Source organism: Gadus chalcogrammus, chromosome 7 (genome assembly GCF_026213295.1).
Source record: "Gadus chalcogrammus isolate NIFS_2021 chromosome 7, NIFS_Gcha_1.0, whole genome shotgun sequence".
NCBI lineage: Eukaryota > Metazoa > Chordata > Actinopteri > Gadiformes > Gadidae > Gadus > Gadus chalcogrammus.
Genome location: NC_079418.1, coordinates 19,075,499 through 19,097,307, shown reverse-complemented (window position 1 = coordinate 19,097,307; position 21,809 = coordinate 19,075,499). Strand labels below are relative to the sequence as shown.

Here is a 21,809-nt window from a genome sequence, read left to right as displayed (position 1 = left end):
GATGTCCAGCTGTGAGAGAGCACGCACAGGTCACCCTCCTCCCTGTGGGATCTTTATGACCAGAATCCTCGCTTTGCTCTCATCATCTGAGCCGTCTGTAGTGTAAGCCGGTGTCCACTGCGCCTCAATGCAGTCATGTGTTCATTAGTGATCTGGGGGTCAGAGGGGTCAGCTGAGACCCCCTGGGGTGTCGACGTCGTTGGAATGTGGAGGGAAGCAGCTCAGAACTACATTCATTAAACCCATAGCAGTATTGAGTTACGTAACACGTTAACTTCACGCACATGTAGACACACACAAACATGTAGAAGCATTAGTGGTGCAACGCGACAGTCTGGCAATTTGTTTAACACCTTGAACCGTTGGATATATAACAGACTATACAAGCACTACACAGTCCTAGGACTTCAACACCCAGGTGGACTAAGGAGCCAGCGTGGCTGACACTCAGTAACACTCAATCCATCTTTGTTCAGATTCCATTATATTTATGGAGTGCTTTAATGGAGCCATTTGTCGACTTAAACCCTCAATGGCACCGCTCTCTGAGTCCCTTTCTAAACCGTTGTATGTGGCAGTTTGAATGGTGTGAGACACACACACACACACACACACACACACACACACACACACACACACACACACACACACACACACACACACACACACACACACACACACACACACACACACACACACACACAGGTGCACTCTACACATGCAGTGTTAGAGCCTCACCAAACCAAGTTGTAAACATTGGGAAGAGAGGATGGCTTGTTATTCTATTTCCTGCCACTGCCTGTTGCATTCACACGGTATTGATTAGTGGCTCAACACCCTCACCCACTGTGCAAGTCAATGTACACACACACACACACACAACGAGAGAGAAGGGATGTGACTAAACAAATCTCACTATTTAGTGTTCATTCATTATCAGTATGTTATTATTTTTTAATTAATTTCATAATTAAATCATTTAGGTGTATCTTTTTTTAAATAATTGATTCTCTTTAATCCTTCTCATTCGTATTTATTTTTCTTGACGCCTTTCAGAGAAGGGAGGATTTAGGAAGATTTGATTTGATTAGTCAGTAGAGCCACAGAAATGTTTACAGTATATCCCTGCTCTTGCAAATGTTTAAGTTGGGTGACGTCTAACAGGTTCCTGTGAGCCTGTTGCGGTGATAAATGGATATACAGTACTTAACTTGACTTATAATTCAGCGTTACGGGGCGGTACGTCATGCGTCGTTGTTAATTGGCTTATATTTGTACTACTATTTGTAGTCCTTAGCCTAGTTTTTAGGTCAATTTTACTGCTGGATTGATTTAACCGCGTTTAGCATGGCGGAGCGTGTCATTTAAGGATTAGCATATTTGGTTTTGGGATGGGGAACCATAACAACAACATCAAAGATCTCCTGGCTCCTTCTTTATGACTGATTCCGGTCCAAAGGAGTCGTCGGAGAGAGAAGGCCGGTGCTCAGGGGGACAGACATAAACATCATAAATGTGAGGCTATGCGGTTTATTCATTCGAAGCAAAACGGTCCTCTTTCAAGCAGCCGCAAGGTAGTTCACCGGAGAACCACGCCAGTACGCAAAGAGCTAGCCCTCCTCAACCAAAACAGACTTATACACACCACGGCAGCCTGTGATTGGCTCGCGGCCATGAATTTGGAAGGCATGGCTGGGGGTTTAGGAGGGCGAGAGGGAAAGAATCTATGACTCTGTGTCATTATGTGGCCACTCTGCACTTTGAGGCGAGTTGAGCTGGAAACATTCTCCGGTGAATACACCTCGTAAATATCGTACACTTCACGCACCTTGGGAGTAAGTGAGAGTGGCGCTACCTTCTGCTAATGCCACCTACTCAATAAGCGCTCGGAGCCATACATAGCCAGGTAACCATGGGAACAGCAGGGCAACAGGACAACCCTCCGAAAAAAAGTTGTTGGACTCTGGGTGTGTTGGATCGGTGAGGGTTTGGTGCTGCGGTAAAGCCACGTACTGCCAGCCATTTTTTTGATGGAGGAGAGTGTGCATGTGGCCTCAGGATGAGGTACGTCCTGCTCAATTTGCATACGAATTTAATCTGGACCGACTGACTCAGCTCCAACCTGTCACACAGTCTTTGCCCGTCCTCCCGTGCTGTATAATAACGTCTGTCAGAATAAAAAAATGTAAACGCTGACAGCGTGTAGACATCATTTTCCGCCTTTCGCGATTCCTCTGGCTGTCTGGCACACACTGATTGGTATTACTTGCCTTCATCCAGTAGGAGAAAAACTCACTCAACTGCAAAAACTCTGAGATCCTTAGTTTTCTTAATTTCTTCCTATCCTCTCACTCAATGTAATGTCCTCCTCATGCCTTAGCCCAGACTACCTGGTCACCATTAACACCTTACATTAATTCGATGTCATTCAAGGAGTATCTATTTACAGGAAACCATGGCCTGGATTAGTAAACCATGGCTTGGATTAGATTAGTAAATGGCTTGGATTAGTTTACCAGTGACCTTGGCAGCATTTATTTGATCAGTTTGCATTGGAATAAGACAATGCAAATATTTGAACTGTAGGGAAGACAGTGTTTGTTAAAACTGAAACAGAATGCATTTTGGAAGTTTCTTACTGGTTCGATGGTAGTAACGTCTTAATTAGAGTTTCAGATACAGCCTTGTGCAGGCACACAGGCCGCGGTCAGAATCCAGTCACACTGTTGAGCTTCCATCGTCATTGAGTGCCCTTGCTCTATTGAGCTGAATAGCGCTTCTGGTTTCTATAAACATTCATTCATTTCAAACCGGGTCTTTCAGATCATATCAGTGAAATTGGATAGCTTCAGTTGCATGTACTATTGACTGCTATTGTACTACTATGGAGTAGTAGGAGTACTTCACAAATGTACTCCCATCCTCTGTTGTGCATGGCAACTCAAAAGTGTGTTTTTAACTTGCTTTTTAAACTTTTTTTAACAAACACTCATGAACCACAGCTGTTTGTTGAATACTGTTCTCAGTGAGTCATAGCTCATTCAAAGGGTTTGTCTGGAGTTTGTCTGACTGTTTTCCAATGAGTTCATCTTGCTATGGAAGAGGATGATACTGGCCCCTAATTATTGGTTGTGTTTCTTCAAATAAACCAACCGCCCGAGGTTTTAATGGGAGTTAGGTGGAAGCATTAATCCCATCATGGTTATTTATCAGTGGGGTTAAACAATGTGTCTTGTCAGCAAGTCTGAATTGTCAAGTCTCACTTGCTCTCTCACTTTAAAATTGTCTCTCTCTTGCTCTCTCTCTCTCCTTCTCTCCCTCTCTTCCAGGCCATGAAGATGGTATCGAAGAAGAGGCTGATTAAACAATGTGGTTTTCCACGTATGTTTATTCTATTATATACTTTTCTATTCTGTTAATGTTTTATTCTGTTGTCATTCTATTGTGTTTGACTCTGTGCCTTCAACTTTGAACAGTTTAAATATTTTGGTATTTAATCTATGTTAGAAATGTAATTACGTGTGTGTTTGTATTTGTGCGCTTGCGCGTGTTTGTGTGCGTGTTTGTGTGTGTGTTCGTGCATGTGTCCGGCAGGTCGTCCACCTCCAAGGGGACCAAAAGCAGCCCTGGGCCAACAGCCAAAGATCCTGGGCCCCCTGGAGAGAGTGTATCAGGAGATCGCCATCCTGAAGAAGCTGGACCACCTCAACATAGTGAAGCTGGTGGAGGTGGGCCCCCTATTGCTCTAGTCATTGTGCTAGTATAGCTAGAGCGCTACTATGGCGATGGTATATAGTGTGGCCATTACCGGTGTTGTGTTTAGTCGTTAGACGTCACAGCTCAGCACCGCAGCATCGTTTAATGAGCCTTCCAGGCCTGCTTTCAGGGCTCAAGTTTCTGAAAAATAGCAAACAGAAGTGTGACTTCGGATCAGTTACGTGTTACAAAGGACAAAGACAGGATGTTAAGTCCATCCGATGTTTTTTTCCAAACCAAGCAATCGCCAAGCTTAAATTAACTGGCGTGTGCCGCTGTCAACTCAACAATAGCGTCAGTCTTTGGGCATTACTTGTTTTCTGACGTTTCCAAATTGAATGTTGAATTTAATTTGTAAGCGCGCCCTGTGGAGCACATACAACGGTGAGTTTACGTGATTGGCTGATGGCCATGGGACTCCATTTTCACTGGAGCCCTGGCGCCCCATCAGAAAACTGTCTAGCCATGTCTCACAATAACAGAGACTCAACTATCAAAGTAATGGGCTTGCTTCATTTGGCATTCTGACTCATGGCGAGTCACTCTGGAGTCACTTTCATTAAAAAGCGACCGACTGGCGCAAAGTCACAGTCTGTCACGCTGGGACCCATTAAAAGTTCCACTGAAAGTATATCTTCCACTGGGCGTCAGAGAGGGTTTCGCTCGCAGGCTTACCAGGGCCAGAGCCTGCACTCTGCAGAGGAGCACGCCAACCCTAGCTGTAGGACATCCACGCTGGACCGCCTTTGTCTGTGTCCACAGTTAGGGCAGAGTTTATGTCTGATGCAGAGAGACAGTGGGGGGGAGGGGGAGAGAGAGGGGGAGGGAGAGGGAGAGAGAGGGAGAGGGAGAGAGAGAGTGGGAGAGGGAGAGGGAGAGAGAGAGAGAGAGAGAGAGAGAGAGAGAGATCCCGGGCTTGACCCTCACGGCGGAGCCAGCGGGGGTCCTGAGAGGGTGGATGAAGGGGGCTTGTGAGGAGAAACAGCCAGCGAGGAAAGCCTCTGAATGGTGGGGACATTAAAATGTAAGAGCCGTGAAGTCTTCTTCAGTTAGGTTGGGCCACATTAGCCCTCTTACCCGCCGGGCTCTTCCCGATGGAAGATGGATGAGCACCATCACGTGCAGGCACACGCACACACAGCCATTACTGCCAGAGCTCCATTGGTCGTATTTGGTCACCAACCTGCTCGCTGAAGGAACGTGGGCAACTCCATCCTCCCTCTCTCAATCTCTCTCTTTCTCTACCTCCCCAGATAAAATAGAGGGACTCTGTCTTTGTCTCTCTCTCCCTCCATCTCTTTCTCTGTCTCTCTATCTCTCTCTCTCCCTCCCTCAAACTCTTTCTCTCTCTACCTCTCTCTCTATCCCTCTCTCTCGGCTTAGTTACACTGTTCTAATGGTTGGATTGCATTCATTATTGCTAGTGAGTCCAGTGAGACTGCAGTCCAGCCAATCTAATTAGCAATAGCAATTTATGGTGTGTTTTTTTTTTCTTCTTCTGGGCAGCAAACGGATGATAGCCCACGCAGAGTGGGGGAAAGATTGAACATGATTTGCTGATTTGTCACGGAAGGCTGGACAGAGCCAATCTACTTCTCTCCATATCACGGCCCTTCATATGTACTGGATGCTGATTATGAATGTCATTCATTCTTGTTTTAGTTTATTTTGGCTGTTGGCTCAGTGATGATCTCTTTGTAGCTCATCACAGAGAGCGAGGGATACGACAGCGATTAGCGACAATAGTTTGGACAACGATCAAACAAACGCGTTTAATCACAAAAAATGTCCACAAATCAATCTGAAAAAAGAAAAGCTCTCAGAGGCTTTCGGAGGGGGGAAAAGCAGCTCAGCAGCAGGTGTGCGATCAACGCGCTGTATTTACTCTTCAGCAGACAAACTGCTGCTATTTCTTCACAGCGCTAGTCCCCGCCGGCTTCCTCGAACAAAAGCCGGTCCCACAACAAGGACTTCCTCTCCCTCTTTCGGCCCCGTCCGCCTCCCCCGAGGAGAGATCCCTGAGCTGGGCTGCGACTCGGAAGCGAGCGTTGACACTCTGTCGCTATAACAAGCTCCTGATGGACCGCTGCCTTGTGCTTTGTGTGTTGCTGAAGAGCAGAGGACATGGAACAACAACACCGCCACCACCACACTGTTTTTATTGAGATAACCCCCCCCCCCCCCCGGGGCCAATACCAAATATATTCCTCTCACGCCTCTGTGTTGTATTTATCAGCGGAGTCCAGTTCAGTCATAGATCGCACCGGACAGAATGGAAGTGTTTGTCTGCATGGGCACCAGACAGGAAATGTGTGGTTGCTATTTGATAACCCCCCCCCCCCCCCTTAGTAATTGCATCGTTTGTCATGTTTTTTTTGTTTTTGGATGCAAACTCCGCCCTGGGCAGCTTCATTATGGTGTCGTCCATCTTGAGCAAATGGAGTGAGACATTAGCATTCTAGCTCAAGTCAAACGGTCACAATACACATACGGCACACAGCCTCACTTGGGGAGGAGTTCACCTGATGCTGCCCATTCGGAGGAATCCTAAATTTACACACGTTTCAGACGGAGGTGTCCCAGCGGAAGCCGTGAGGGTTGTATTCCGTCGTACTATTGACTAGCCTAATGGGATGCAATTGATGGAGGGGGGGGATCAGTCAGCAGACACCGTTGACATTAGGCTACATCCGTGATATAAATACCTTCTGCCAAAGAAATCGATGCGTCCACAGAATCCGTTCATAGTAGACCTATGAATTGGATTGGCGCAACAGCAACTGCTGGAAAACATTATATAATCGTGTTGTACTTTGAGATAGTGATCTGTGCTTTATTTTAATGGGTTTTACTGTCACCCCTGTAGGTGTTGGATGATCCTGCTGAAGACAACCTTCACATGGGTATGTCCACCGTTCTTTCCTTCTCTGTAGCTCTCTCTCTCTCTCTGTCTCTGTGTGTGTGTCTCTCTCTCTCTCTCTCTCTCTCTCTCTGTCTCTGTCTCTGTCTGTCTCTCTCTCTCTCTCTCTCTAATATGGATCACCTCTGAGAGGTCTAATGCATGATGCACTTCCTCCATTAGTGCTGCCAGGTCACCGTCCTCTGACTCCACCTACGCTTAATGTGACTCATTGTATTGAACCTGGCCTCTCGCCGGTGAAGCATCGGTGTTATGGTTCTGCTGAGACGTTGGGCCGGGCGGTCAACCTCAATTGGATAAATTGGTGCGGCGTGCTCACTGTGCTTCTCTTCTGCTCCCTTCTCCCTCAGTGTTTGAGCTGATGCGCAAGGGGTGAGTAGAGAACCTGTTCCCTTTCTTAATGAGCCAATACCGTAGCCCTGTGGCTCTTCCTCTCTCTCTCTCTCTCTGGTAGCTCTCCGTGTGCTGTAATTTAACCTTGATCCGATCAACCCCCATACATTCAATCATGCATTCATACATATATGCATACATCCTCTCATCAATCCATCCCTCATCCATCCAACCAATCAACCAATCATCCATCCATTCATCCCTCCATCCAACTAACCAACATACATATCTTTGTCAATCCGTCGATCATTCCTCCTCCCAATCAATCGTCCTTCCATTACTTATCCATTCATCCCCTAATCCATCCAGTCCGCAAACCACACATCCACCATTCAATCATACATTCATGCATTTATTCATGCATGCATCCTCATCCACCACCATCCATTTACCCATCCATGCAGCTCTATGTTACTATCCAACAAAGCTAACTGATATTTCCAACAGGTTTTTTTTATAATCCACTATGTGTAATGTTCTCCTCGTAACATCTAACACCACAATCAGCCCAACCGGCTGTTGGCTGTCAAACACTGCCTCAGAGATATTTAATTAAAATGGGTGTTTAGGTTTGCTCACTCCATGAGAGAGAGAGAGAGAGAGAGAGAGAGAGAGAGAGAGAGAGAGAGAGAGAGAGAGAGAGAGAGAGAGAGAGAGAGAGAGAGAGAGAGAGAGAGAGAGAGAGAGAGAGAGAGAGAGAGAGAGAGAGAGAGAGAGAGAGAGAGAGAGAGAGAGAGAGAGAGAGAGAGAGAGAGAGACTGTGTGATCGGCTCTGAATAGATCAAAGGTATAGATTAGGTCAAATAAGCACTTTATTAATGCCAGAAGAGAAGTGAGGATAATGTCACATTACTGTTTAAAACGGATTACACATGCACGCGCACGCTTTGACACGCACACATTTGCAGGCACGGACACGCACGTGGACACACTGAAAAGCTTATTTTCATCTGAGGACTGAGGCAGCTCAGAGCGAACGCCATGTCCCATTTCCCCGTGGGTACCGGCTGCTGCACCTGCCTCAATAATACACCAATAATCTCCCATTGTCTGGCGGGCTTGAAAGATTAATATTGAGTGAGTGCAATTAAAAGCTGTTCCCCGCTGAACCCCAGCACCACAAAGCATTTTATTATTCTAAGACAACTTTATTCTATGCATATTCATTACACCTGCAGGGGGCAAACGTAAGAACGAAACAAAAAACCCTGAAAACTGTAATTCAGTGGCTTTCCCTTTCTTTTTCTCTATAGTGAGGGAATGGAGCATTCTCCTTTCAGCTCAATGGGACACCAGGTTTTAGGATTATACCAGCATATGAACCATTAGCACCCATCATGGACATTATTGGTGTGACATTACAGCATGCCAACAAATAGATATAATTCAAATGTTACATTTTGTCGTTTGCATGTTCCTTTTTATTTTAGTTATGAATGGGTTCCTTTCTTTTATTTACATAAAATTATGTTTAATATATTTACGGGTGATATTACAGAACTAAACTTAATGCTTACCTGTGGTACCCACACAAATGAATTCATATCGCTACATTCGAAAAAAGGGAATAAAATAAAGTCTACGTGTTTTGTCCGATTGCTCATGATTTGACATGGAGGGAAGGTCTTTTTCTAATCATGGTTCAGATTGCGTTTGAAATGTATGAATAGTTCTGTTAACGAACAATACTGCTCTATTTTATTTTTCATTTATTTTTCTCTGTCCTTCTATCTGACCTGTTGCCTGCTGGGACGTGTAGTCCAGTGATGGAAGTGCCAACCGAAACCCCTTTCTCCGAGGAGCAGTCAAGGCTATACTTTCGAGACATCATCCTGGGCATTGAATACCGTGAGTACCCGACACCAGCAGAACCAGGGACAGCAGCCCTGTTGTTGTTGTTGTTGTTGTTGTTGTTGTTGTTGTTGTCGACAGATAGCGCATTAGACAGGGCCGCGTGTAGATCGCTGTCCCTGTACATCCCTGACTTACAGCAAAGCATAAGGAATCGACTTTAATGAGGCTGGTGACGATTGATTACATGTTATCCCTCGATGTGTCCGTGTTTGAATCTGCAAGTTATATTTCAGGGCAGTACTCATTTCTGTGTCCCTTCGTAAACCAGTCTCTTCCATTACGGCCACGCAGCCCAGACGTTTCCAGCACCGTAGTTATAGTGGCTGAAACTAGTGTAACAGCGTGACTGCGAGAGAGAAACCTCCAGCAACCTGTCCTCCAGCAACCTTCACACAGACTTCTCGTAAAATATGTGTGACTTAGAACTACGACACAAAGAAGCTAGCGTCTGTGGAAGAAAGAGAGAAAGAAATGTCTAAACCTCACTATGTGAAATACTCATTCAGTCTTGCGTTTTCTTTGTCATCTATACACCATTCATCGACTCTTCAAACCCCTGAATAACGGGAGCCTCGCCGCCGCGAGCTCTCCAACAAAGCGGTTCATACCAGATGTTCCTAGGCTGTGAGTCATGGCTGGCGACCCCGCCGGGCTCTGCCTGCTCCACGGGCCGAGGGGAACCACTGTTCCAGACCGTTGTGGACATTGGATGTCCCCGGCAAAGTGGGGGGGGGGGGTGGGGGCTGGGGGGGTTTGGTTAGGCCCTGGCTGATGGTGTCCGGCACAAACCTAATCAGCATTGACCCGGCCCGGTTAATGAAGGGCGGGTCCTCGGGCTGTCTCCTCATTTACACGAGTGGACCCTGAGCCCTAACGATCTGCTCCGGATCAATCCGGGCGCTTTCTGTGATTCGAGAGCTCCTCTCAGGGGTGCGGAATGAATGAAGCCGTCGCCTTCCTCTCGACGGACGGCCGACGCCAACAGAGCGATCCCTTCTCATTTCCTCAGCCCTCTGATACCAAGGCTCTAATCCTATTTAATGACTCTCATAGCAATGAGCTGGGTTTAGCTGTAGAGTAAAAGGGCCCCTATTATACTACCAGGTGGGAGGGTGAGCCACCATTACGTGCCTGTTCGAAATCAGACCTGCCCTGTGACTTGGTACCCATCACAAGCGGGAGAGGCCATCTCGATGGATGATGGATAGATAAGCCTACTGTCTGCATTCCTCTGGGAAGGCTCATAGACTATCCAGCATACATCTGGGTGGAGTCTCCCTCATCTGATGTCACTGTGTGTAACAGGGCAGGGCTGCGTCTGAAACGCCTTTCAATGGTTGATCACACTCACACCTGGTGGTGTAACACAATCGGGAGCCGGGGTAGACCCCCTGCAGGCCCTGCCGTCCCTCTGGTCTCCGTGTCAGAAACCAGTTGCTAGGCGTTCAAGGCCCTGATCAAGAGCACCGCATTAGCACAGAGACGTCTCTTGCTTTCGAACTCCAGCTCCGTTCGAAAGCCTGTATACTCTTTAAATGTGTAAACATTATATAATAACATGAGAAATCCTATTGGACGAATCTATCCGTGTTCATACAACAACTTCACCTCACCGGTGACGTGGAGCGTTTGACCTGACATGATTGCATTGTCATCTCCTGGGCTCCAGTTGATCTACGTCAGGTCAACTCAAACCGTCGTCTTATTATCAGGAACACGGGGTGATTCTCAAGGCCCATTATCGTGTTGAGTGTTTCATCTCTGATTAGACCCCCGCGACCCTCAGACACGAGGGCGCCCTCGGGGGGGGGGGGGGGGGGGCTCGGCGGATTGCTGCGGGTTAAGCCTCCCAACACTTCCAACGCGACTGCCGCTAAGTGGCTGAAGGCTTAAGCAACAACGGAAGGGTGAACAGCCCTTAAGCCTCTGACTCTGTGTGGCTCTCCTTTGAATCGCAATGCATAGAATGTATTCATGTTCATATGGCGGCCAAGATACTTTTGACAAGATGTGTATTTTTGCATCGGCGACCGCGCTGACGAAAAGCAGACATGATTGTTTGCTATTTGTTCTTTTATTTTATACATCATTTTTATAAGTAAAAATGGCGACTCCGATTGAAATCCATTAACTCTGGACGTCTCATCGATTTGATTGGGCGCAATTTAGTTATTTTTTTAGCTTCTTCCTCCCCGCACATCGTTTTCACCATATCGATGGCAGCTTGCAATATGAAAGTCTCAGCAATGCTATGTGGCTTCATATTCCTAGCAATGAGATAGCTCACCTCAAGAGAAGCTTTCAGGGCCCGTTCACTAGCAGTCACAGCCTTTTTGAAATACTACACTTGCTGTTTGTTCGGTCGGCAAATTTATTTTCGAAAAAAGCTCTTGGTTTGCCGACATGCTCTTTGTGTGGTGTCTCAAAGTGTCTTTTGAGTTTGTTTGGCTTCATACTCTCGGCAGACAGGACCTTACTACATAGCAGACATTTCGGCTTCTCCTCGTAGCATTCCATCACACTTGTAAATCCATACTGAATCGTATGTTCGCTGTGTCTTTGGTGTCTGTGCCACAGTTCCTCTTGGAACTGTCTTTGGAGGGACAGGGCCAGGCGGGCGAATAAATCTTTCCATTTTGTTTTATACACTCTGATTGCAAGTTTGTTTTTACATTTTACAGGTTTGAGCTTGAACTCAAGTAATGTAACTGTTAGGGATGCACCGAAATGAAAATTCTTGGCCGAAACCGAAAACCGAAAATGAGGAACCAAGGCTGAAAACCGAAAGAAATTATTATGACAATTATTAGTATCGTTTATACCGTTTATACTCGGTAATAAAACCCTAGTACCATTGCATTTATGGCTATGACTGTGTACTAACTTCATTAAAATCAAGGCATTGCAATTTTTGCAAATCGCTATACGTGGGTCTTTCTCCTAAACATTGAAAAACTTCCACACCGCAGACATATTGGCGCTTATCCAGACAAGCGTGTGCTGGCCGCGCTTTTTGTTTGCGTCATCACAAATTTCTGTTTCGGCCGTGTTGTTTCGGTGATAAAAGTATTTCGGCCGAAAACCGAAAATGCGCTTTTGGGCCATTTTCGGCCGTAACTGTGCAGTCACGTGATCGCGGCACTCAAAAATGCACCAGCTCAGATATTTGCTGCATTTTATTTGAACTAGATTTATATTCGAGAAAATGAAAGTATAGGAGACAGTTATGTACGATTATTTGTAGTGTTTTATTAAAAAATAAATATATCATTTTTTTTTTTTTAATCAATATTTTTTTTTTTAAATCAATTACTAGACATTTCAGGCGACCCTATTTAAATTCCAGGTGACCCAACATGGGGTCGGGACCCCAATGTTGAAAAACCCTGTCTTACAGGATCTGCAATGTAATCTTTGTGTGACATACTCTGTATTACTTTGCTTAAAATATAAATAAAAAACAAATAGAGTAAAAACATAAATAAAATATAATAGAATAAAAATATATAAATAAAAACAACATAATTTTTTTAGCAGATATGAAGAATATTATAAATAGATCTAAAATAAAAAATGGATAAACTGGGATATTTACATATTGTATTGTGCAATTTGGCCAGGGTTAAGAGAGGGAGAGAAATACCGGATTGTGAATCTTCCTCTCCTCACATGCCCTCCCAGTGCATTACCAGAAGATCGTCCACCGCGACGTCAAGCCGTCCAACCTGCTACTGGGGGACGACGGACACGTCAAGATCGCCGACTTCGGCGTCAGCAACCAGTTCGAAGGGAGCGACGCGCTGCTCTCCAGCACGGCCGGCACCCCCGCTTTCATGGCCCCCGAGACTCTGACCGACAACCGCCAGAGCTTCAGCGGGAAGGTGAGTGGGAGGATGGGGGGGGGGGGGAGTGTGTGTGTGTGTGTGTGTGTGTGTGTGTGTGTGTGTGTGTGTGTGTGTGTGTGTGTGTGTGTGTGTGTGTGTGTGTGTGTGTGTGTGTGTGTGTGTGTGTGTGTGTGTGTGTGTGTGCTTGCTTGGGAGTTGTATCAGTTGTCTTGTTGCCTCTCCTACTTCCATACCGCTGAAATGCGGGTTTTCGTGCACACCGACCTCACGATTCTAAAACCATCACCTTCTAGACAAGATCTGTGTGTTTATTTGGTCCGTTAGCCCGAGAAGAAGCAGAACAAAATGGCTGACGTCTGTGGATGTAGTGCCTGCACTGTGTAAAGAAAAAAGTAACAAGGTGTCAAAAAAAGATAAAATCTGTTTTTAACCCAGTGAGGTTTTCGATTTTTTTTCATTTTTCAGACTTATCTCCCCCATAGTGTTCCACCTATGATGTGAATCAAATGTAGCTTGCCGACTTCGCTCACTAGCGCTGGTTTCCCTTAACGAACAGCCTCCTGTGTAGTGCAGCAGTATCTCTCCCCCGTCAGTCCAGACAGAAATCACTCCAGACTGCAGTGTTCTTATGTAATCAGCAGCACACCATCATCTTACACAAGACGCCTTTGCCGGCTCCTGTCTCCATTGGCCACGAGCGGGGGCTGGCTGATTTGATAGATCTGGACACCGACTGAACCTTGCAGGGCTGGCAAACAGCTCTTTCAAACGGCAGACTTTGATTCACAAAGTCTTTGATTTTTTCACAGAAACTATAATTTATTATTATATAACGAAACGATCTAACTAGATTGGAATGCATTTTTCTAGTCTAGTGTTGGTGTTAGCCTGCACTTTATTGATGCGTGGGTCTGGGGGCTCTCTGTTCCATGTCCCTCAGCATCACATGGATAATGAGAGGGGGAAAGGATTGATTGGCCCTTATCCATGCTACCTGAGCTTGCGTTCCCCCTCGGGGAATCCCAATGGAGAGATAGAACTCGTGTGTGTGTGTGTGTGTGTGTGTGTGTGTGTGTGTGTGTGTGTGTGTGTGTGTGTGTGTGTGTGTGTGTGTGTGTGTGTGTGTGTGTGTGTGTGTGTGTGTGTGTGTGTGTGTGTGTGTGTCTTTATGGGTGCATGCGCCCGTCTGTGTTATATATGTGTATATATAAACATAAACGTGCGTGTGCACCCGTGTGCTTGCATATGCGTGTTTTCTGCGCTGTGTATGTGTGTGCGTCTGAATGTTGGTGCGGGTGTGTACGGGTGCCTTCACACGCCTGTGTATATGTGTGTGTATTCCTGTATGCGTGTGTGTATGATTCACACCCACGTTGACCCTGTCTGTCGGCTCCTCTCCCCCGCCAGGCTTTGGACGTGTGGGCCATGGGCGTGACCCTCTACTGCCTGGTCTTCGGCAAGGCAAGTCCCTTCCTCTTCCTCCTCTTCCTCCTCTTCCTCCCTCTTTCCTCCAGCCCACCGCCTCAGCACAGCCCCTTCAACTCCGGCCCCTCCCAGCCAAGCGCCTCAAGTGGCTTTTGATGCAAGCTGACAAATGTTAGCAGCCGGCGGGGCCCTGCTCGCCTTTTGGTTCTCTCCCGGGCGACTGTCGGACGCTTTGATTTGTAGCAGTACGCACGCAGCATCAGGAGTCTGCTTTAATGAGGCTCCGCCGCGCTGCCCTGTTGCATGCATGTTTTACCAAGTTGTACTTCAGGGCCGCACTGACTTACTGTTTGTTTGCCTCACCTTCCCAATGCTCCTCCAGTGTCCCTTCATTGACGAGTACATCCTGGTTTTACACAACAAGATAAGGAGCAAGAGTGTGGAGTTCCCAGACTCGTAAGTCTCCCGTCCTCCTCCATGTAACGCGCTGTTCATTCCGTGTTTAATTAATGTCTACCATTTAGCAGAGGCTTTTAAGGGAGGGACTCACAGTGAATTTAAGTACATGTTGCTAAGGAGCTGGTAGGGGTTGGGGCATCTTACTCAAGGTGGCCTAAAGTTGTCCCTCATCTTAGCATCCGTTTTTTAGTCTGTACTAAGCAGAAAAATGATTGGTTTTTCAAAATAGAAGCAGGAGAAGCTAGTGAGCTTCTCGCGACGGCTCGGGGACCATGCAGAGATGTCATCTATTCCTCTATATCCAAATGCGACTCACCACACAAAACAATACGCTGGATGCATTTTCCTCACAGCACTGGTGTTTACTCGCTTGGAAACTCAACCACAACAACAACGACAGCAAGAGGAACTGCATTATCAGAACAGACTGCGGGGGGGAAGAACTGGAGAAATAATGAATAATTAAGTCCAGGTTTTTTTTTTGAGAGAGAGAGGGGGAAAGAGAGGGGGAAAGAGAGGGGGAAAGAGAGGGGGATAGAGGGGGATAGAGAGAGAGAGAGAGAGAGAGAGAGAGAGAGAGAGAGAGAGAGAGAGAGAGAGAGAGAGAGAGAGAGAGAGAGAGAGAGAGAGAGAGAGAGAGAGAGGAGAGAGAGAGAGAGGGAGGGAGGAGGGAGGGAGGGAGGAGGGAGAGGAGGGAGGGAGGGAGGAGGGAGGGAGAGGAGGGAGGGAGGGAGGGAGAGAGGGAGGGCATTGCAAGCAAAGACAAATGAGACCAGGTGCAAACACAATATGTGCGTTGCAAAGAGGCTCCAGCATCCTGTTTCAGATCAGGGTGACAGGTACACAGACAGACAGACCAACGCAACACCAGATCACATAATGGAGTGATCCGCGTGGTTTTAATCCATTACCCGGTCTCCAACCAACCCTCCTCCCACAGCACAGAGAGAGCTCCTGATGTTTTCGCGCCCGTTTTATCCGATTAATATTCGCCTAATTTGGCACCCATGCAAAACATTATCGTAAAATTCCCCCCTAATGATCATTCAATCAATGAATATCGATTAAAATAAAATAATATTTTATATAACATATCTGAAAAGGTGTCAAAGCCAAAGTCTATGTGTCCGGACTTTAACTTTCGTTATATGTTAATATATAAATGATTACATTGCTACATTTGCATGGCCTGAAGGGTTATGGTTTAGTTTAGTTCCTCTTTACTGTCCTGCAGGGGAAAATCACCTAACGGAACACAACAGTACAGTGAACTAGTAAGACAATAACAACATATTACATTTCCCAGATCAACAGATCAAAACCAATATTTGTGAACAGTTGTTGAACAACATCTTTGTACTTTTCTCCCTACCCTTCGACTAAATAGAACACAGTGAAGAAAGAATAAACAATAATAAAATCATCAAAATAGATCAATAAATACCAAAAACGAATAAATATACAGTAAATATGTAAAAACAACAAAACATGCAGAAGCAAAAAGTGGATCATTGGGAGGGGTTCACCGGTGTTGCTTTGTGGAGAATACTCTATTCTACTGTATGCCCCTCGAGTACTCTCGAGTTTCCTCTCTCAGCACCAATACGGTAGGGCCTTATTACGGTCGTTTGTGAAGCCGTACAGGATGAGGTCCACCTACAGCAGAACACAGTCACCACGTGGACTGCGAGGTGTAAAGGAGCTTAACTCACTCGCTTTCTCAATACAGCGTGGCGTAAATCCTTTAATACGAAACCCAGCTTAAAGCTACCGTAGCCACTCTCCAGCTGATGATAAAATATGTTGTGCTATGGCACAATAACTGGCTGTCAATCTTACCTTATGATGGGATAGTTTGGACCACATCCTGGCTCCCACAGACCTACCGCCCTGCTTTTAATCGACCAATCAATAAAATGTATTTATAGAACACTGTCCATGCGAAACATCGATACAAAGTGCTTTAACAAGATAAATACCATAAAAATAACACTACTAAACTACTAATAATCGGGGAAATGCATTGTGGGAAAATAGACGGCAAGAGAAAATAAATGTCTTTGTTAGAAATTATTGACTGAAAACATCTCGCTCATTTTGGAATTATTGGACACATTGGTTGTAATACTCCTCCACCATTGGTAGACAATGCCTCAACTTCCTGACGTCGTCCAATCAGAACTGACTTTGTCCCTTTGTCCCGCCCTCTCAGGCCAAGCATCAGCGAGGAGTTGAGGGCACTGATCCTGCGCATGCTGGAGAAGGACCCGGACGCCAGGATCACCATCCCAGAGGTTAAGGTGAGACGGCTGACCGAAGTGCGGCTGGACCCGGAGGTCCTTAAACACACTGGGCAGAGCGGGTGGCCATGTCTCTCCATGTAGGGGCAACGGAGAGAGAGAGAGCGCTCAGAGAGAGGATTTACATGGTGATGAGCTGACACCAGTGGGAGCAAAATGTTTTTTCTCCCCTCTGCTGAAACCTCCCTACGATATATCTTCTGATAGGTTGTGCGTCAGTGGACACTCCCTACCCCCCCCCCCCCCCCCCCCACACACACACACCCCCCACCCCCTGCTTGTGAGGGCTTCAAAAGCACTCACAAAATGGGTGCAGCAAGTTTCCTCCTAGTTAATAATGCTTCCTTGTAGTGCTGGGCCACTTCACAGTAGAAGGAATAAGAGAGAGTGGCAGGTACTGCCTTCCTCTTCACTTATTTGAGTGAAGTTCCCATAGCCGCCATGCTGACAGTGGAACTACATTGTCTTGCTTAAAGTATTCACACAGGAAAATGACGTGTGTGTGTGTGTGTGTGTGTGTGTGTGTGTGTGTGTGTGTGTGTGTGTGTGTGTGTGTGTGTGTGTGTGTGTGTGTGTGTGTGTGTGTGTGTGTGTGTGTGTGTGTGTGTGTGTGTGTGTGTGTGTGTAGCTGGACCAATGGGTGACTCAGGGCGGTACTGACCCCTTGCCCCTAGAGGAGGAGCACTGCTCTATGGTGGAGGTGACGGAGGAGGAGGTGAAGAACTCCGTCAAATTCGTCCCCAGCCTCTCCGCAGTGGTAAGGAGAACTCTGCTTCATCCACATTCAAATTCCTCTTTCATATTCATCTTTCATATTCATCTTTCATATCCCTCCTCAAGATATTCCATGGCTTAAATAAGGGCCTATTATGTGGGATTGTGTAAGAGTCATTTTAATATGAAAGATGGGCTGCCTTGATTTCTAATATTTCCCATAAATAACATAGAGCTTGCAATTGGCCAACCTTGGACAAGACAAGATCAGGGGATAACATGTATTTATAATTGTACACATGGGGCATTGCTGTATTTCCATTATTCTTACTGCCATGCCATCTACTGCCGAAGGAATCTTCTTTCCCTTTTATCGAGAAATGTGAATGATTTCCCCTGCTGGAATGCAGAAACGTTTGACGCTTTTTGAAGCTTTAACAATCACCACCAAATTGTGTGCTATAGTGCCACAACAAGTTATTCTCTCTCTCTCTCTCTCTCTCTATAAGTGTGTTTTTTTTATTTGATTCGTAGTGCCATTTAACAGGGTACATTTCCGCTTGTAGCAAGTGGTGTGTGAACAGTGCACAATGAATCAACACGGTTCCTGCTCTGTGTAAGGGCTGTTTAATGGCTTTGAAGAGAACTCCCATAGACGTGTTGAAAGCCCATCGGTGGGAACTTGGCCAGAAAGAAGCATTTTAGATATGAATCCCTGGAAGGGTTGATCGGTGAAGAGTGGTCCCGCTGGCACTTAGTTTAGCCTCACATGCTGAAGGCCATAAATCAACCGAGGGCTTTCCTCCGGACCTTGTCGAGTGTGCCTCAGCTCATAGATCTCATGTAAAAACCAGAACAGGGCCGAATCGCAACACGTACGTTCTGCCTTGGTCATGTTATCAGGATTCATTTTATAGCATACGTCCCTGGATTACCAGGTGTTAAAATATCGATGTTAAAATGTTAATTCTAAAGTGGATGCCTAATCTAGGGTTTGACCCATTTCAACGCGATTTTTACACAACGTGATTGACAACAAACAGGGCAGACTCGATGTATTTCTTGTTGCGACTGAATATTTGTAAAAAAATCTAATCTGTGAATCATTTCCTTCCTTTTCGAAAATACGACGGTCCAATACTGATTACATCGCTGCCTTTTTCATTGTGATTACATCTCTCCCCTGCCCGCCCCGTCTAAAGAGCTCTTAAACCCAATCAGCTGATGGCCTGTGCTCTCTCCAAATGAAACGGCGTGCGCTCCAATCGCGCCCGCACACACGTTTTGGTTTGTGAAATGTCCTACGGACTTAAAAAATAAAACGAGCCGTACTTGACCCGGCCTTTACATGTTGTGTGTGTGTGTGTTTGTGTGTGTGTGTGTGTGTGTGTGTGTGTGTGTGTGTGTGTGTGTGTGTTTGTGTATTTTCCAGATCCTGGTGAAAGCCATGTTGCGGAAGCGCTCCTTCAGTAATCCCTTCGAGTGTCCCAGCAGGAGAGAGGAAAGGTCAATGTCAGCCCCGGGCAACCTGCTGATGTAGGTACACACACAAACACGCAAATGCACCCACACACGCACACGCACATGTACAGGCACATGTGCACACACACACACACGCACACGCACGCGCGCGCACCCACACACACACACACACGCACATGCACAAACCAACGAAGCAGCACCTCTCACTCATCTCCAACGTATCAATCCCCCAATGTCCCATGATGATTCCTCCGTGATCCTGGCTGATTCAGTGTTGGGCACGCCAGCACCCACCACCACCCCACCCGCCTCTTCCCCCTCTGCCATCTCCGGTAGGAAGTAATCAAGCCTCTGCGACTAAGAGGAGTACCTGCCAGTCTGCGTTGCCATAGCATCAGAAAGTCTCTCTCTTTGTGTGTGTGTGTGTGTGTGTGATTGTGTGTGTGCGTCTGTTTCCGTGCACGCTTTTGTGTGTGTGTGTGTGTGTGTGGCAATTCAAAAAAGTGACTGTGTGTGTGTTTGTGGTATAAATACTGATAGCATTAGGAAAAGTGTCTTTGTGTGCGTGTGTGCGTGCACGTGTGTCGGTTGCATCAATGCTGTTAGCATTCAGAAAGGATTTTCGAAAGAGTTAAGCCTCATTCTTTGCCTATTGTTGAGATGTCACACTGCTGGGAAACTCAATCAGAAACTTCCGTAGGAGTCTGTGACCCCAAGTTAAATGATACATATAACGACGTAAAAAATTCTGCATATCGAAAAAAACATTAATACGCAATTAACATGTATACACACAGCCATCGGCCATTCCAGGCGCTTTGGATAAAAGCTTCTGCTAAATGCCCTAAATAAATCGTGATTCAATGTGATTGAGTGCTTGGATTGGAGTTACATCGAGTTGGAGGTTCTGTGTTTGGGTGATTCTCCCTCTGCCCTGTCTCTTCTTCCTCTTCTTCTCTGTGTTTTGTATTGAGGGCAACAATGACCCAGGTTGACTTCTACAGGTTTCCACCGTCGAAGCTCTGCTGCCCCCTGCTGGGAAATGAACACAACTGCTCCTTCTTTTATCTCACTAACTTCAGGAATTTATTTTTGTGTCACTGCTTGATTTCCATACCAGCCCCATCTCCTGATCCATGATGCCCCTGAGTCACCATCTCTTATATCATTTAAAACAAGTGTCTCTCACTCCACAAGCGCCTCAGCCTGGTTAAGAAAAGGCACACTTCTAGGACTATCAGGAACACCAGGCAATTACTCTAGTGAACAATAACTGAACTCGACTATGCAGTCTTATGTATTTTAGTTTCTTAATGAGGTTAGATTAGGAGCAATATGTTTTATCACGAGGATTTAGTTATTACAAATGCAGCCTATTTCTCTGAACTTCTGTGTGTAATGGAGCCTTCCAGTCACTCACTTGATGGAAAACTCATGAGAAGCAGCAATGGACACATAAAGCCCAGAACACAATATATATAATGTGGTGAAGTGGGGCAAAAAAAGTGATCCAGCCATAATAATGCATCTATGGATATATCTATATCTATAGATATGCATACATAGACCAAACTCTCTCCATCTCATCCATGGGTGACCCTTGACCTCCACTGTCTGTTCTTGTTTATGTTTTATCTCCAACTCTGCTGCAGGGACTCATGGCCCCTCCGCCCCTCTTTAAAGCGCCACCCGTCGCTAAGGTAACGCGGTGCGGTGTGTCAACAACGCCGGTGCCGGTGTTGTTGAGCCAAAGCGGTCATGGCGTCACCATACCCCTCCTAGTCACACACACACCCCTTCAAACGCTTCGTTCGTCCTACCATCCTGAGACCATTTCTATGGATGTGCCATCCCCCCCCCCCCCCCCCCCCCCCCCCCCGAGCTCTGTCGTCATCATGGCTGACCGTTGACATCGTGGTTGATCAGATAACGAGTGTGTGGTGGTGTGTTTCTGATGATGTCGTGTTGTTTGGATTTTCTCCTCTCATCCAGTGAAAAGTGAGCCTGAGATTCACTTTTACTTTTCCCTTTGAATTATTAATTCTGCAAAACGGAAAAAAAACCTCTTAAAAACAAATGTTGTTTTTTTAAGGATTACCTTTTTGTGTTTGGGAAGACACAACCAAAACTTCAGTTTGTGTCTTCATGTACTGCTAAACCTTTTGGATTCTGTAAACTCCTATCTATGGCACTACATAAAAAAAAAAAAAACATGGTGGATTTACAAAGAATGAAGTCCTACTTTATTCTGAGAACCTACTTCCACAGCTTTGCCCTTTACTGCCCATTCACCCGGGTCTCTCTCCTCTCTCTCAGGAAGGGCAGTAGTGGCGACGGACCCCGCGAGCCAGAACTCGAGGACCTGCATGAAATCGAGCCCTCTCAGTGAACTCGGACCAAACCGTACTGGGCATCAGTAATCACTTTCTCTCTCACGCACTCTCTAACCCCCTGACCTCACCTTCCCTTTGGCACCCCCCCCCCCCCCCCCCCCCCCCACTCTGTATGCCTACTTATTCTCAAGCACACGCTCCAGACCTTTCAAACAGAGATGCACAGAGATTTGTATTCTCAGGCTTTACTTCTTCCTTCGATTTTCCTCCATCGCTTCCTACTCCTTCAAAACCAAATACCTGCTTTTGTACTGAATCCCTTTTTACC

The 21,809-nt window shown here is 46.2% G+C and overlaps 1 protein-coding gene across 2 annotated transcripts in view; it reads left to right on the top strand.

Moving 5' to 3' along the window:
• camkk1a (calcium/calmodulin-dependent protein kinase kinase 1, alpha a) overlaps positions 1 to 21,584 on the top strand; it is a 47,900-nt gene extending 26,316 nt beyond the window's left edge. The window contains exons 4-15 of one of the 2 annotated variants that reach the window (XM_056595013.1): positions 3,330 to 3,381; positions 3,595 to 3,728; positions 6,623 to 6,659; positions 7,027 to 7,048; positions 8,829 to 8,917; positions 12,605 to 12,804; positions 14,176 to 14,229; positions 14,576 to 14,649; positions 16,865 to 16,952; positions 17,581 to 17,709; positions 19,099 to 19,202; positions 21,465 to 21,584. In XM_056595013.1, coding sequence (XP_056450988.1) covers positions 3,333 to 3,381; positions 3,595 to 3,728; positions 6,623 to 6,659; positions 7,027 to 7,048; positions 8,829 to 8,917; positions 12,605 to 12,804; positions 14,176 to 14,229; positions 14,576 to 14,649; positions 16,865 to 16,952; positions 17,581 to 17,709; positions 19,099 to 19,202; positions 21,465 to 21,537 — 1,053 coding nt within the window. In that variant the 5' untranslated portion in view covers positions 3,330 to 3,332 and the 3' untranslated portion in view covers positions 21,538 to 21,584. Of the gene's footprint in view, positions 1 to 3,329; positions 3,382 to 3,594; positions 3,729 to 6,622; positions 6,660 to 7,026; positions 7,049 to 8,828; positions 8,918 to 12,604; positions 12,805 to 14,175; positions 14,230 to 14,575; positions 14,650 to 16,864; positions 16,953 to 17,580; positions 17,710 to 19,098; positions 19,207 to 21,464 lie in introns of those variants that run through there. The other variant, XM_056595012.1, reaches the window with a different exon arrangement.
• The last annotated feature ends 225 nt before the right edge of the window (positions 21,585 to 21,809 follow it).